The 17789-nt window shown below is 42.1% G+C and overlaps 1 protein-coding gene across 1 annotated transcript in view; it reads right to left on the bottom strand.

The window, feature by feature from the left end:
- LOC134676298 (1-phosphatidylinositol 4,5-bisphosphate phosphodiesterase epsilon-1-like) overlaps nucleotides 1–17789 on the bottom strand; it is a 108124-nt gene that overhangs the window by 25932 nt on the left and 64403 nt on the right. Inside the window, exons 27-29 of the mRNA XM_063534673.1 lie at nucleotides 15524–15715; nucleotides 3313–3532; nucleotides 744–868 (exon numbers count right to left, since the gene is read on the bottom strand). Coding sequence (XP_063390743.1) covers nucleotides 744–868; nucleotides 3313–3532; nucleotides 15524–15715 — 537 coding nt within the window. The remainder of the gene's footprint in view (nucleotides 1–743; nucleotides 869–3312; nucleotides 3533–15523; nucleotides 15716–17789) is intronic.

The raw sequence follows: 17789 nt of genomic DNA, 5'->3' as shown, positions 1-17789 counted from the left end.
CGGGGTGAATAGGAATATCCGTCTACAGTACAGTACAGGAATAGTTTGTCCCTTTTCACCCCAGCCATCTCTATTCACCCCGGTTTCGGAACGAAAATAACGGATATTAAACTCTGTTTTCAAACCCCAGATACTAAAAGATGCTTAGCGTTGGTAGAGAGTGCCCTATGGCTAAGGCCGCATTTTGTATGGGGAGTTTATTTTTGTGTAATAAAGATTAAATAAATAAAATGCTTTACGATGGGCCAGCTACAACCCAATCTGTTTGCTATTGTGCAATATTATACAAAAGACAGTTGAATTGGGAAAATGGGTAGAAGATTCGCCAATCGAACTGTTTATTTTATTTTATTTATTAACACAATGAATATATAATCCTAAAAAACCTGGCAAGTGCGAGTCGGACTCGCGCACGAAGGGTTCCGTACCATAATGCAAAAAAAGGCAAAAAAACGGTCACCCATCCAAGTACTGACCCCGCCCGACGTTGCTTAACTTCGGTCAAAAATCACGTTTGTTGTACCTATGGGAGCCCCATTTAAATCTTAATTTTATTCTGTTTTTAGTATTTGTTGTTATAGCGGCAACAGAAATACATCATTTGTGAGAATTTCAACTGTCTAGCTATCACGGTTCGTGAGATACAGCCTGTTGACAGACGGACGGACAGCAGAGTCTTAGTAATAGGGTCCCGTTTTACCCTTTGGGCACGGAACCCTAAAAAGACCTATAAAAGCACTTACCGTAGCCGCACATGACGGTAGCCAGGGCGGAGGCAAGACAGAGGAATCACTCTTTGGGAGAGCATGTAGTTTGTATCAGCGTCGTATACTTCAAACCGTATCAATGCTAGCTCAGGAAAGTTGATCTGTGGAACAGAATTAGAGTCAGATTAGATTAGATTAGATTAGATTTCTTTATTTCAAGATGAAAATTACACTATAAATTTGCTACATTCGTCAAAATTATGTTTATCTTCTCATCATGATCGTCAAAAATTACATTATATATTTAAAATAAAAAATAATAAGATTAATAAAATTGTGTCTCCCAATAAGGATCGTCATGTACAAAGAAAAACATGTCAAACAATTGAATATAAACCAAGTTAACATTAAAGTCGATGTCAACATAAATAATTTGTAACTGTCATTAAAATGTCGAATAAACATAAAAATATCACAAAAGAACAAAATGTCATGTTTAAAATACAAAACTACAGTTTGATAATAAATAAAATTACATATGTTGTTACAAATTCAATTCCATGTACTCATCAAACTCCACCCTCTCATCTCACTCTTACTGCCATCAGCAAACTTCTATGAAATTATGACGTACCTACCTATAAATAACACTTACACTGCATGGCCTATCAAATCCGCTGCAGACTTTTTTGGTCCGACTCTAGTTAGTCAAAATTGTCATTGCAATAAAATACTGCCCAATTCGAACTTTAAGATACGTCAATAGATCTAGAAACGATATGGATTAGATGTGTCAGTGTCAAAAGTGACGATTTTGTTTGAAGAAAGGTAACAATTGACACTGGCGTATCCAATCCATATCGTTTATAGATCTATAGGGTATCCCAGAAATCGACGTCAAGCCGTAAATGGATGATAGACCATGTCATAACAGTTATCATAAAAATACAAAAAAAAAATACAACTCATGGTTTTAAAAAATTATGGTCACTTTAAAAATTCACTAAAAAATCCACACCCTGTAATGGTTCTTTAACTCTTGTTACTACAAATTCCATAATTTATTCTATTTTTTTTATTATTGTGTAATCTTGAATAATTACAGGGTGTGGATTTTTTAGTGAATTTTTAAAGTCACCATAATTTTTAAAGAACATGAGTTGGATTTTTTTTTGTATTTTTATGATAACTGTTATGACTTGGTCTATCATCCGTTTACGGCTTGACGTCGAATTCTGGGACACCCTGTATAGGGTATTTGACTACTAGTCAAAGTTTCTTTTTTCGAACGGTCAAAAAGTAAAACAATTTTGCTACTGTGGAATGGAACTCTTTCTTTACTTATATTACTACCTTATATCTCTACAACCCTGCACTAAGTACAAATTTTCTGTTTGACCCAATGGTTGACTGATAGAGAATGCCTCAAGGCATTAAGTCCGCCATTTGTACATTTTTTTATCGTGCAATAAAGTGTCTCTTCTTCCTAGCGTTATCCCGGCATTTGGCCACGGCTCATGAGAGCCTGGGGTTCGCTTGACAACTTATCCCATGATTTGACGTAGGCACTAGTTTTTACGAAAGCGACTGCCATCTGACCTTCCAACCCAGAGGGTAAACTAGGCCTTATTGGGATTAGTCCGGTTTCCTTATGATGTTTTCCTTCACCGAAAAGTGACTGGTAAATATCAAATGATATTTCGTACATAAGTTCCGAAAAACTCATTGGTACGAGCCGGGGTTTGAACCCGCGACCTCCAGATTGCAAGTCGCACGCTCTCACCGCTAGGCCACCAGTGCTACGAGTGATACTGAAAACACTAACCTTAAAATTAAAAGTGTCATGCCACACAGGATTCAAAGCGTTCCTCCTCGCCGCCCTAGTCCTCAGCTTCCGACAGTCCGCCGGAACACCCAACACCTCGACTTCAACGAAGGCGTTGTAGAAAGAGTACACGTTCTCGGCTACATATTGCCCCGAGATCACGGATAGGGTGAGGTGGACAGCTGTCCCTTTCTAATATATGGCACTATCCTTTTCGTCTATTTAAGGTTGTCAAAATTCAAGCCATTATCTTATCTGTCTGTGGTCTTGCACGCAAAGGGAAATCAAGTTGTGTCAACACTAATAATTGCTCAGAGCAATGCTGAGCCGAACGGAGCCGAGTTTGTCCGAAGGGACGAGTTTTGCACCCCTGTTGATATTGACACTAACCTTAAAATTAAAAGTGTCATGCCACACAGGATTCAAAGCGTTCCTCCTCGCCGCCCTAGTCCTCAGCTTCCGACAGTCCGCCGGAACACCCAACACCTCAACTTCAACGAAGGCGTTGTAGAAAGAGTACACGTTCTCGGCTACATATTGCCCCGAGATCACGGATAGGGTGAGGTGGACAGCTGTCCCTTTCTAATATATGGCACTATCCTTTTCGTCTATTTAAGGTTGTCAAAATTCAAGCCATTATCTTATCTGTCTGTGGTCTTGCACGCAAAGGGAAATCAAGTTGTGTCAACACTAATAATTGCTCAGAGCAATGCTGAGCCGAACGGAGCCGAGTTTGTCCGAAGGGACGAGTTTTGCACCCCTGTTGATATTGACACTAACCTTAAAATTAAAAGTGTCATGCCACACAGGATTCAAAGCGTTCCTCCTCGCCGCCCTAGTCCTCAGCTTCCGACAGTCCGCCGGAACACCCAACACCTCGACCTCAACGAAGGCGTTGTAGAAAGAGTACACGTTCTCGGCTACATATTGCCCCGAGATCACGGATAGGGTGAGGTGGGCTGCGTGGATACCGTCGAACTCTTTCTCCATTGGGTTGAACCTGAAACAATATTAAGAAAATAATATTTAATAATTCAGCCTACATACGTCCCGCTGCACAGGTCTCCTCTGATGCGCGAGAGGGTTTGGACTACAGTCCCCATGCTAGCCCAATGCGGGTTGGGGACTTCACATACACCTTTAAATTTCTTCGCGGATGTATGAAGGTTTCCTCGCGATGTTTTTCTTCACCGTAAAGCTATAGTGGTACTTCGTACATAAGTTCCGAAAACTCATAGGTACGAGTCAGGATTTTAACCTGTGACCTCCGCCCTCCGCCCGCTCCGACCTATACCCAAGCCTTTCTTCAACGTATTTGGCTGATACTGTAATGATCTTACCTGCTATAAGCAATACAGTGCCAACCACTTAAATAGCCTCACCTATATATCGTGAGTATTATAATTATTACGTGATATTTTTTATCAATATATCTTAAATTTGAATTGTACGCCCTGACGTTTATCGAACGACACATTAACAAGTCTGAACTTGTCTACGCACGAAACGTTGTGGACGCAAGAGCTAATACGGGTCGTCCACATGAATAGCCTCAGTGTAACATAATCGTCCAAACCGTGCATTTAAGTTTCGCTTTCAAATTTATTTTATTAAGATTAGATAATACAGAAGGCATTCTATTAAGTACCTGCAGTAACGCGATGAACACAGTGTTTTTGTGACTATGGGACGTGGTAAGAAACTTACAAGTTTAGAAATTGAAAAGGTGAATTTTTATTTAACTCAATAAATATCCCATCGTGAGATACCTAAAAAAATAGATCGCAGCCTTAAAGTTATTAATAATGATGTTAAAAATAAGGAAAATTACGGCCACCAGTATAAAGGACGCACAAAATTTGCCACTACGGATCGAGAACGTGGACTTATTTTCCGCTCTGCTTCAAATTCCACCAAGACCGCCAGGCAGATAGCTAGTGGAATAAATACTAGAGCATCTCTCTCTACAGTTCGACGGATTATTAGAACATCATCCCACCTCAAACGAAAAAAATCATGAGTAAACCTCCTTTGCGCGAACAACATGTGGCGGGTCGATTGTCTTTTGCTAAAAAGTACATGTCCTAGAAAACCGAGTGGCGAAATGTGATTTTTAGTGATGCAAAAAGTTTAATCTAGATGGTCCAGATGGATTTAAATATTATTTTCATGACCTAAGGAAAGAACCGAAAGTACTATCACGTCATCACTCAACTCTCGGAACGGTGATGGTTTGGGGAGCAATTTCTTACTATGGTACTGTTGATTTAATTGTGGTAGACGAAAGACTAAATGCTGAAAAGTATTTAAATTCATTAAAAGAAACATAAAGTAAGATCAGGAAAGTAATGGGTAGAAAAAAATGTTTTTTCAGCATGATAATGCTCCCATACACACGTCAGCCATAGTTACAAAGTGGTTTGAAGAAAACCAGATTGAAGTTCTAGATTGGCCATCCTTGTCCCCTGGTCTGAACATCACGGAAAATGCCTGGGGTTGGCTGTCTCGGCAAGTTTATTACAACGGAAGACCGTTTAGAAAATAAAGAAGAACTGATTCAAGCTATTTATACTGTTTGGGATTCTCTGGACGTTAATTACACACATTCTTTATATGAATCATTACCTAATCGTATTTTCGAATTAATAAGGTCTAATGGAAGGTATACGAAATATTAAACGAAAGAGTTTTAATAACTAAACAGTATCTTTTAGCATGTGAGGCTATTCAAGTGGAAGGGCCAATTATTTGTTTGACATTATTTCTTAAAACTTTGATTAGATAACAATAAGTTTTTGATTTACTATTATGTACTAGGCTTCTTGTTTTATTTCATATTTAATGTTTAAAGTATATCTCCTTTTTATATTACTGAGAAATATTAATTTTTGTGAGTGAGGCTATTCAAGTGGCTGGCACTGTATTTGGAAATTTTTGATGAATTTTGCCCAGCAAACGTCTTAACAGTGGTCTTACCTCCTATAAGCGATGTGTCCCGGATCCCACATGACAGCCGGTTTCCTGACGTAGCCCACGGAGCCATTGCTCTCAAACATGGCGGCGTTGACGGCCATCGCCGCGTCTTCCGTTTGGTAGTTTAGGGCCCCTAGTTGGACACCGCAGCACCAGAAGGTGACGGGGTCGAAGTTGGATGAACCCCTTAGACTGAACCCCTTGGTATTTTGAGATCCTTGGAAAAATTACAGAAAGACATTCTCTAGCAGTGGGTATCCTCTGATGACCTTACCTTCAGCAAGAAACACTTTTTATTAGGTCTCTATCTTTCTGGTGATTAGGTTGACGCATAGAAAATACTCCTTTTCCTGCTTTTATTACAGTTTTTCTACACGAATCTTGAGAAATTTGAAATGATACTACCCCTATAAGGAGGGAAATAAAATACCTCCCGCGGACCAACAGGCCGGAGAAGGACACTCCGTATCAAACCCCTGTCACGAGCTGCTTCGAAATATTTGAAGAGAAGGTCATGATAGTGCTGTGGGCTTGGCCTGGCTTACAGAAGGGATGGCGGCGGATGAACTCAAACTGAGCGAACGGCGGCTCCCACGCTTTGTGAAGGCGATGGTCTTGGCGTCAGGTGGTAACCGGCCGTAAAACTTATAACCAAAAATTTCTTCTTGTGCAATGATAAAGACAACAAAAGGGAAAACGATAGAGGCTAGGGCGTCCCCCGCAAGCGACGTGAATGCAACGAATGCGAACATAAAATGTAAACATACTAGGGCGTCCCCCCGAAGCGACGGATATGACAAGAACAAATGTTCGCCTGACACTACCAAGAACTGCACTCGTTTAAGGCTAGGGACATGGAACCTAGGTTCTATGACCGGACGTAGTGCAGAACTAAGTCGAATACTTTATGACAGAGACATAAACATATGTTGCATTCAAGAAACAAAGTGGCAGGGTTCCAAGTCCTGCGACATTGGACATGGATATCAACTTATTTACCATGGAACTGAAACAAAACGCAACGGAGTGGCAATAGCGCTCGATAAAAACCTCAAGCAAAGAATAATCAGTGTAGAGCGAAAAAGCGATCGCATTATTGCAGTAAAATTAGCGATGGATAATCAGCCGGCCCTAAATGTAGTCTCGGCATATGCTCCACAGACCGGATGCACATCTAAGGAAAAGGAGGCCTTCTGGGAAGAGTTTGACGAGATTGTGCTCAATGTACCAGTGGAAGAGCCTATTCATATCGGAGGCGATTTAAATGGGCATGTGGGAGCCAGAAGTGATGCACATCGGGACGCACATGGCGGGTACGGGTACGGAAAACAGAACCAAGAAGGAATAGATATTCTGAATTTTGCTACTAAATTTAACTATAAAATCATTAACACATGTTTTAAGAAAAAAGAGGAACATCTTATTACTTATAAGAGCGGAAGGGCAGCAACACAAATTGATTACATGATTTCCCCAAAATCGATGCTAAAATGGTACCGCGATTGCAAAGTCATCCCAGGGGAAGCTCTAACAGCGCAGCACAGACTATTAGTAGCAGTCATGCAACTTCCGAAACCGGTTAGGACCCACGTAGACAAAACCGAGCGAATAAAATGGAAGAACATACACAGTGCCAAGGGTAACCATTTCATCGACCGCATAAAAACCTATTTAAACCAAGATATTGATGACAAAGAAAAGCCGGCGCACGAAAAGTGGACAGATTTCGAAACGTATTGCCAGGAAAACGCAAGAAAGATACTGGGCGTATCTAAAGGCCGCCTTGCTATGGCAAAAGACACTACATGGTGGAATAGCGATATCAAAGAATTAATCAATGCTAAGCGCGACGCGTTTAAACTATGGCAAAAATCTGGACTAGAGGAAGACCGAGAGGGTTACAAAACGTTGAAAACCATAACAAAAGCTGCAGTCGCGCAAACAAGAGCAATGTCTAACCAAAAGTTCTATGAGAAATTGGAAAGCGCCCCGGATGAAACTACCATATTCAAAATTGCTAAACAACGTCACAAATCATCACTGGATATCAAGTGCAATAAATATATAAAAGACGATCAAGGTAGATTACTGACAGAAAACGCATCAATAAACCGTAGATGGAAACAATATTATGAAACACTCCTTAATGAAGAGTATGCTAGTGAGCCACTACCAGAGCTACCACCTTCTGAGGGACCTATAGACTGTATATCACCAACAGAAATAAAACTCGCGTTACGCCAAATGAAGTACCACAAATCCGTTGGACCTGATAACGTGCCGGCTGACATCTGGAAAATATTGGGAGAGGATTCACTACCCTGGCTCACAGATCTCTTCAATAGGATTTTAATACAGCGACAAATACCACACTCTTGGCGCAGGAGCTATCTTTGTCCCATATACAAAAATAAAGGCGACGTCGCTAATTGTAACAACTACAGGGGTATAAAGTTAACATCGCACACCCTAAAGCTGTGGGAACGAGTAATTGGAGCACGGATAACAGCGATTGCTAAAACCACAGAAAACCAGTTCGGCTTTACTGCAGGAAGATCTACCATAGAGGCTATACAGACTTTAAGAATACTTATGGACAAATATAAAATAAATAAGGAAAATCTGTATATGGTCTTCATAGACCTCGAAAAGGCATTCGATAGGGTACCGAGAAAGCTGGTATGGCAGTCGCTCCGATCGCAGAAAGTGCCTGAAGTTTACATTGACTTGATCCGAAACATGTATCAGGATGTCACCACCCAGATCCGTAGCACCGCTGGTATAACCCACCCGTTTAAAGTCGAAGTAGGAGTTCATCAGGGATCAGCTCTGAGCCCATTATTATTTAACCTGTGTATGGATTACATCACAAGAAACATCCAAAAAGAGATCCCATGGAGTTTAATGTATGCAGACGACATAGTGCTGGTGGAGAACAAGGCATCAGAGCTCCAAAAAGTTTTAGACGGATGGGTAGCTGAAATCGAAAAACACGGTCTACGAGTGAGCCGCACCAAAACGGAGTTTATGGAATGCGACTTCGGAGGAACTGAGGAGGTTGGCTGCAATCTTGTAGTGGACGGCAATAAAATCCCAAAAGTTTCGCGTTTTAAATACCTCGGCTCTATGCTAACAGATGACTCAAAAATCGATCGAGATGTGGACCATCGAGTTAATACGGCTTGGCTTAAATGGAGAACGCTGTCCGGCGTTCTGTGTGACAGAAAAGTGCCAATAAAAACTAAGGGAAAAGTATATAAGGCGGCCGTCAGACCTACCATGACATACGGTTCCGAATGCTGGGCAACTTTGAAGAAGCACGAACAAAAGCTACACACAGCAGAGATGAAAATGCTCCGCTGGGCAGGAGGCGTGACGCGCTTGGATAAAGTACGAAACGAATATGTAAGAGGTTCCTTCAAAGTTGCACCAATAGCCGAGAAGGTCAAGGAGGGGCGACTAAGATGGTACGGGCACGTCATGAGGCGAGACGATAGCTACTCCGTAAAAACAGTGCTGAACATTAGCACGCAGCGATCAAGAGGCAGAGGCAGACCGCCCGCCACTTGGTGGTACACTGTCGAAAGGGACCTAAAAACTCACAATATCCCATTGTTGACAACCCAGGACAGACCGGCCTGGCGCAAACGCACAAGAAGGCCCGACCCCAAATGAAGTTGGGACTAAGGGCAGGAAGAAGAAGACTACCCCTATAAGCTATGTGTCCAGGGTCCCACATAGCTTCTGGAAGATGACATTCAACAGTCGCTGCCTTCTGCTATGATGGTGTCACCTATCAGCATCATTATCTCAGCCATAAGACGTCCACTGCTGAACATAGGCCTCCCCCTTGGACCACCTACCTTGGACCTTGGTGTCGCCAATACCCAAGCCTTTCTCCAACGTATTTGGCTGATACTGTAATGATCTTACCTCCTATAAGCAATATTTGGAAATTTTTGAAGATGCCCATGAAGATGTATTTGGAAATTTTTGCCCAGCTAACGCCATAACGGTGGTCTTACCTCCTATAAGCGATGTGTCCCGGATCCCACATGACAGCCGGTTTCCTGACGTAGCCCACGGAGCCATTGCTCTCAAACATGGCGGCGTTGACGGCCATCGCCGCGTCTTCTGTTTGGTAGTTTAGGGCCACAAGTTGGACACCGCAGCACCAGAAGGTGACGAGGTCGAAGTTGGCTGAACCCCTTAGACTGAACCCCTTGGTATTTTGAGATCCTTGGAAAAATTACAGAAAGACATTCTCTAGCAGTGGGTATCTTCTGATGACCTTACCTTCAGCAAGGAACACTTTTTAGGCCTTTATGTTTCTGGTGATTAGGTTGATGCGTAGAAAATACTCCTTTTCCCGCTTTTATTACAGTTTTTCTACAAGAATCTTGTGAAATTTGTAATGATACTACCCCCTATAAGCTATGTGTCCTGGGTCCCACATAGCTTCTGGAAGATGACATTCAACAGTGGCTGCCTTCTGCTATGATGGTCTCACCTATACCCAAGCCTTTCTCCAACGTATTCGGCTGATAGTATGATCTTACCTCCTATAAGCAATATTTGGAAATTTTTGATGAATTTTGCCCAGCTAACCTCTTAACGGTGGTCTTACCTCCTATAAGCGATGTGTCCCGGATCCCACATCGACGCTTATCATGAATAGTGACACAAAACAAAATGAAATGCCATTCGACTTTAAATCTTACCAGTAAAAGATAGAATATTAAATGCAATAGCATTTCATTTTTAGTTGTACCACTGTTCATGATAAGCAACGACATGACAGCCGGTTTCCTGACGTAGCCCACGGAGCCATTGCTCTCAAACATGGCGGCGTTGACGGCCATCGCCGCGTCTTCTGTTTGGTAGTTTAGGGCCACAAGTTGGACACCGCAGCACCAGAAGGTGACGAGGTCGAAGTTGGCTGAACCCCTTAGACTGAACCCCTTGGTATTTTGAGATCCTTGGAAAAATTACAGAAAGACATTCTCTAGCAGTGGGTATCTTCTGATGACCTTACCTTCAGCAAGGAACACTTTTTAGGCCTTTATCTTTCTGGTGATTAGGTTGACGTATAGAAAATACTCCTTTTCCCGTTTTTATTACAGTTTTTCTACACGAATCTTGAGAAATTTGTAATGATACTACCCCCTATAAGCTATGACCTATGTGTCCTGGGTCCCACACAGCTTCTGGAAGATGACATTCAACAGTGGCTGCCTTCTGCTATGATGGTCTCACCTATACCCAAGCCTTTCTTCAACGTATTTGGCTGATACTGTAATGATCTTACCTCCTATAAGCAATATTTGGAAATTTTTGATGAATTTTGCCCAGCTAACGTCTTAATGGGGGTCTTCCCTCCTATAAGCTATGTGTCCTGGGTTCCACAAAATTTCTGGTTTAATGAATATCCTTGGAAAATGACATGCAATAGTGGCAGCCTTCTGCTATAATGGTCTCACCTATGCCTTTCTCCAACGTATTCGGCTGATAGTATGATCTTACCTCCTATCAATATTTGGAATTTTTTGATGAATTTCACCCAGAAAACGTCTTAACTACGGTCTTACCTCCTATAAGCGATGTGTGTGTGAACACTTTTTAGCCCTTTCTGGTGATTAGGTTGACGCGTAGAAAATATTCCTTTTCCCCCTTTGTTACAGTTTTTCTACAAGAATCTTGACAAATTTGAAATCATACTATCCCCTATAAGCTATGTGTCTTGGGTTCCACAACATTTCTGGTTTAATGATGATCCTTGGAAAATGACATGGAAAAGTGGCTGCCTTCTGCTATAATGGTCTCACCTATGCCTTTCTCCAACGTATTCGGCTGATAGTATGATCTTACCTCCTATAAGCAATATTTGGAAATGTTTGAAGAATTTTACCCAGCAAACGTCTTAACGGTGGTCTTACCTCCTATAAGCGATGTGTCCCGGATCCCACATGACAGCCGGTTTCCTGACGTAGCCCACGGAGCCATTGCTCTCAAACATGGCGGCGTTGACGGCCATCGCCGCGTCTTCCGTTTGGTAGTTTAGGGCCACAAGTTGGACACCGCAGCACCAGAAGGTGACGGGGTCGAAGTTGGATGAACCCCTTAGACTGAATCCCTTAGACTGAATCCCTTAGACTGAACCCCTTGGTATTTTGAGATCCTTGGAAAAATTACAGAATAACATTCTCTAGCAGTGGGTATCTTCTGATGACCTTACCTTCAGCGAGGAAAACTTTTTAGGCCTTTATCTTTCTGGTGATTAGATTGACGCATAGAAAATACTCCTTTTCCCACTTTTATTACAGTTTTTCTACACGAATCTTGACAAATTTGAAATAATACTACCCCCTATGTTATGTGTCCTGGGATCCACAAAATTTCTGGTTTAATGATGATCTTTGGAAAATGACATGGAAAAGTGGCTGCCTTCTGCTATGATGGTCTCCCCTATAAGCCTTTCTCGAACGTATTCGGCTGATAGTATGATCTTACCTCCTATAAGCAATATTTGGAAATGTTTGAAGAATTTTACCCAGCAAACGTCTTAACGGTGGTCTTACCTCCTATAAGCGATGTGTCCCGGATCCCACATGACAGCCGGTTTCCTGACGTAGCCCACGGAGCCATTGCTCTCAAACATGGCGGCGTTGACGGCCATCGCCGCGTCTTCCGTTTGGTAGTTTAGGGCCACTAGTTGGACACCGCAGCACCAGAAGGTGACGGGGTCGAAGTTGGATAAGTCTCTTAGACTGAATCCCTTAGACTGAACCCCTTGGTATTTTGAGATCCTTGGAAAAATTACAGAATAACATTCTCTAGCAGTGGGTATCTTCTGATGACCTTACCTTCAGCGAGGAAAACTTTTTAGGCCTTTATCTTTCTGGTGATTAGATTGACGCATAGAAAATACTCCTTTTCCCACTTTTATTACAGTTTTTCTACACGAATCTTGACAAATTTGAAATAATACTACCCCCTATGTTATGTGTCCTGGGATCCACAAAATTTCTGGTTTAATGATGATCTTTGGAAAATGACATGGAAAAGTGGCTGCCTTCTGCTATGATGGTCTCCCCTATAAGCCTTTCTCCAACGTATTCGGCTGATAGTATGATCTTACCTCCTATAAGCAATATTTGGAAATGTTTGAAGAATTTTACCCAGCAAACGTCTTAACGGTGGTCTTACCTCCTATAAGCGATGTGTCCCGGATCCCACATGACAGCCGGTTTCCTGACGTAGCCCACGGAGCCATTGCTCTCAAACATGGCGGCGTTGACGGCCATCGCCGCGTCTTCCGTTTGGTAGTTTAGGGCCACAAGTTGGACACCGCAGCACCAGAAGGTGACGGGGTCGAAGTTGGATGAACCCCTTAGACTGAATCCCTTAGACTGAATCCCTTAGACTGAACCTCTTGGTATTTTGAGATCCTTGGAAAAATTACAGAATAACATTCTCTAGCAGTGGGTATCTTCAGATGACCTTACCTTCAGCAAGAAACACTTTTTAGGCCTTTATCTTTCTGGTGATTATAAAGCGCTGGTGGCCTAGCGGTAAGAGCGTGCGACTTTCAATCCGGAGGTCGCGGGTTCAAACCCCGGCTCGTACCAATGAGTTTTTCGGACTTATGTACGAAATATCATTTGATATTTGCCAGTCGCTTTTCGGTGAAGGAAAACATCGTGAGGAAACCGGACTAATCCCAATAAGGCCTAGTTTCCCCTCTGGGTTGGAAGGTCAGATGGCAGTCGCTTTCGTAAAAACTAGTGCTACGTCAAATCATGGGATTAGTTGTCAAGCGGACCCCAGGCTCCCACGAGCCGTGGCAAAATGCCGGGATAACGCCAGGAAGAAGATATCTTTCTGGTGATTAGGTCGACGCGTAGAAAATACTCCTTTTCCCCCTTTTATTACAGTTTTTCTACACGAATCTTGACAAATTTGAAATGATACTACCCCCTATAAGCTATATGTGTCCTGGGTTCCACAAAATTTCTGGTTTAATGATGATCCTTGGAAAATGACATGGAAAAGTGACTGCCTTCTGCTGTGATGGTCTCACCAATAAGCCTTTCTCCAACGTTCGGCTGATATTACAATGATCTTACCTCCCATAAACAATTATTAGGAAATTTTTGATGAATTTTGCCCAGCAAATGTCTTAACTACGGTCTTACCTCCTATAAGCGATGTGTCCCGGATCCCACATGACAGCCGGTTTCCTGACGTAGCCCACGGAGCCATTGCTCTCAAACATGGCGGCGTTGACGGCCATCGCCGCGTCTTCCGTTTGGTAGTTTAGGGCCACTAGTTGGACACCGCAGCACCAGAAGGTGACGGGGTCGAAGTTGGATGAACCCCTTAGACTGAATCCCTTAGACTGAACCCCTTGGTATTTTGAGATCCTTGGAAAAATTACAGAATAACATTCTCTAGCAGTGGGTATCTTCTGATGACCTTACCTTCAGCGAGGAAAACTTTTTAGGCCTTTATCTTTCTGGTGATTAGATTGACGCATAGAAAATACTCCTTTTCCCACTTTTATTACAGTTTTTCTACACGAATCTTGACAAATTTGAAATAATACTACCCCCTATGTTATGTGTCCTGGGATCCACAAAATTTCTGGTTTAATGATGATCTTTGGAAAATGACATGGAAAAGTGGCTGCCTTCTGCTATGATGGTCTCCCCTATAAGCCTTTCTCCAACGTATTCGGCTATAGTATGATCTTACCTCCTATAAGCAATATTTGGAAATTTTTGAAGAATTTTACCCAGCAAACGTCTTAACGGTGGTCTTACCTCCTATAAGCGATGTGTCCCGGATCCCACATGACAGCCGGTTTCCTGACGTAGCCCACGGAGCCATTGCTCTCAAACATGGCGGCGTTGACGGCCATCGCCGCGTCTTCCGTTTGGTAGTTTAGGGCCACTAGTTGGACACCGCAGCACCAGAAGGTGACAGTGTCGAAGTTGGGTAAGTCTATTAGACTGAACCCCTTGGTATTTTGAGATCCTTGGAAAAATTACAGACATTCTCTAGCAGTGGGTATCTTCCGATGACCTTACCTTCAGCAAGAAACACTTTTTAGGCCTTTATCTTTCTGGTGATTAGGTTGACGCATAGAAAATACTCCTTTTCCCGCTTTTATTACAGTTTTTCTACACGAATCTTGAGAAATTTGTAACGATACTACCCCCTATAAGCTATGTGTCCTGGGTCCCACACAGCTTCTGGAAGATGACATTCAACAGTGGCTGCCTTCTGCTATGATGGTCTCACCTATACCCAAGGCTTTCTCCAACGTATTCGGCTGATAGTATGATCTTACCTCCTATCAATATTTGGAAATGTTTGATGAATTTTACCCAGCAAACGTCTTAACGGTGGTCTTACCTCCTATAAGCGATGTGTCCCGGATCCCACATGACAGCCGGTTTCCTGACGTAGCCCACGGAGCCATTGCTCTCAAACATGGCGGCGTTGACGGCCATCGCCGCGTCTTCCGTTTGGTAGTTTAGGGCCACTAGTTGGACACCGCAGCACCAGAAGGTGACAGTGTCGAAGTTGGGTAAGTCTATTAGACTGAACCCCTTGGTATTTTGAGATCCTTGGAAAAATTACAGACATTCTCTAGCAGTGGGTATCTTCCGATGACCTTACCTTCAGCAAGAAACACTTTTTAGGCCTTTATCTTTCTGGTGATTAGGTTGACGCATAGAAAATACTCCTTTTCCCGCTTTTATTACAGTTTTTCTACACGAATCTTGAGAAATTTGTAACGATACTACCCCCTATAAGCTATGTGTCCTGGGTCCCACACAGCTTCTGGAAGATGACATGCAACAGTGGCTGCCTTCTGCTATGATGGTCTCACCTATACCCAAGGCTTTCTTCAACGTATTTGGCTGATACTGTAATGATCTTACCTCCTATAAGCAATATTTGGAAATTTTTGAAGAATTTTGCCCAGCTAACGTCTTAACGGTGGTCTTACCTCCTATAAGCGATGTGTCCTGGGTCCCACATGACAGCCGGTTTCCTGACGTAGCCCACGGAGCCATTGCTCTCAAACATGGCGGCGTTGACGGCCATCGCCGCGTCTTCTGTTTGGTAGTTTAGGGCCACAAGTTGGACACCGCAACACCAGAAAGTGACAGGGTCGAAGTTGGATGAGTCTATTCTTAGGCTGTGGAAAAAAAAGTGGGTTATATGGCATATGTGACACTTGGAATTGATTTGGATGCAAAGTTATCGCAGTGAGAGAAATAGGAGGGATAGTTGAGCCAAATATTTACTTATTTTCAGACTCCTACGAGCACCCGGTGAAGCATTCACGCACCATTAGCCAGTCTTAGAACCAAAAGCCCAACACGGTACTGTGTTTTTGAGTGCTGGAATGATATCGTGTATTTATAACTTTGTGTATTATTATAAAAGAGTGATGAAACTATGACTTTAATAAATTAGGTAGTAAGCTCCAAATTTTTTTAAAAATGTTAAAATATTCGTGAGGTAACCGGACTAATCCCGATAAGGGCCTAGTTTACCCTCTGGGTTGGAAGGTCAGATGGCAGTCGCTTTCGTAAAAACTAGTGCCTACGCCAATACTTGGGACTAGCTATCAAGCGGACCCCAGGCTGAGCCGTGGCAAAGAGCAGAGATAACTCAAAGATTATGATCAGTTTCTGTTTTTACAGTAGGTATTTGTTTACAGTGGCTAGTGTATAAACATTCCCGCACCCAAAACCCTGGGATATGCCCATTATACCCAACACGGATATTAAAGTGAAAATATGAATGGCTACGATCTTCAAGAGCAACCGTAGAGCAAAAACAAATACTACATCTCACCCACCCGGACAGGGAGGGAGGTGTGGCGTCTCCTCTATTTACTGTCAGCAGTGACAGTTATAGAGAAGACGCCACACCTACTCCCGACCAACTCTCCGACCAACCGACTACTGTCCGTGACTAATAGTCTGTGAATATCCGACCAACTCTCAGTGGACTTCGGTCCACAGGCATAACACCCGCCTGGAAAGAGTACTAGTTAGGGAGGCGAGGTAGCTAAATGGCGTAATTCAACGGCGCCGTCGAGACCTATCAAAATCGAAAGATAAAATAATTTCGAAAAGAAAAGCTCGTATGGCAAAAACCATTTTAGCGGTGGGTTTGGCGTGTACGGTTTTTCAAAAATGTTAAAAAAACAGTTACTTGGGCATTCTCGAGCGCGTCAGATATTCATACTACGTATGCCCCGAGTGCCTCTGATAACAACGGTATACTAATCTGCCAGTTTGCGTGGTGGGGGTAGGCATATAAAGTAGTCAAAAATGCAAAAAAGAAAAATTTACTCGAGCGCGTCAGATTTTCGGAAGGGGTGTTAAGTAGGCCCCAAGGAAGCTTCCTTTAAAAAAACTGACGATTTCGGCGTGACGATAAGTTACGATGAATTTTTGAAAATGCAAAAAAAAGAAGTTTTTTTGAAGTACTCGAGCGCGTCAGATTTTCATAGGGGAGGTTTATCTCGGTATCCTGAAAGCATATTTTTTTAATCTGACAAAAATGTTGGTGGGTTCTCTTAATCTGACCGAAAAAGATTTTTTGGTTTCTTTTTTTCCTTTCTTTCTCCTTGATAAAACGGGGAATTTAAGAATGACAATAAAGCGATAGATACAACCAACGTAAATGTAGATGAAATGTAGTACGAAGTGTATTATTTATTGTATAAAAAAATGAAATGATATAAAAATTGGATTATAATTGTACATTCGAGAAATATACCGTCGGGTCTTTTCTCTCTCTTCAATCGGCGTCATACTGAGGGCACATAGGTCTACGTTAGGGGACCATAAACATATATATATAAAAAAATTAATTCCCAATTAATATATATATATATATATATATATATATATATATATATATATATATATATTAATTGGGAATTAATTTTCGGTACACCCTAATATATATATATATATATATTAGGGTGTACCGAAAATTAATTCCCTTCTACCGCTTCTTTCCCCACCAGCAATGTTGCGAAATAAAGGAAAAATACTGGTAGGACGGCATATTTCCGCGAAGCGCTCAGTCTGTATTACATGTTTATGGCAAATTCCTCTTTTTTGCTTCAATTCTTCACTTCGTTTTGCTTACGGTACGTCCAAAAAACAATTTGAGGATCAACAGGCTATTGAATAATAGACATACATGAAACTGTACATGTTAATAATACTTTTGTATACAGATACGCG

This window comes from Cydia fagiglandana, chromosome 24, assembly GCF_963556715.1.
Source record: "Cydia fagiglandana chromosome 24, ilCydFagi1.1, whole genome shotgun sequence".
In the NCBI taxonomy this organism is placed as follows: Eukaryota; Metazoa; Arthropoda; class Insecta; order Lepidoptera; family Tortricidae; genus Cydia; species Cydia fagiglandana.
Note: the sequence above shows the minus strand (reverse complement) of the source record. Positions and strands in the feature narration are given on the sequence as shown.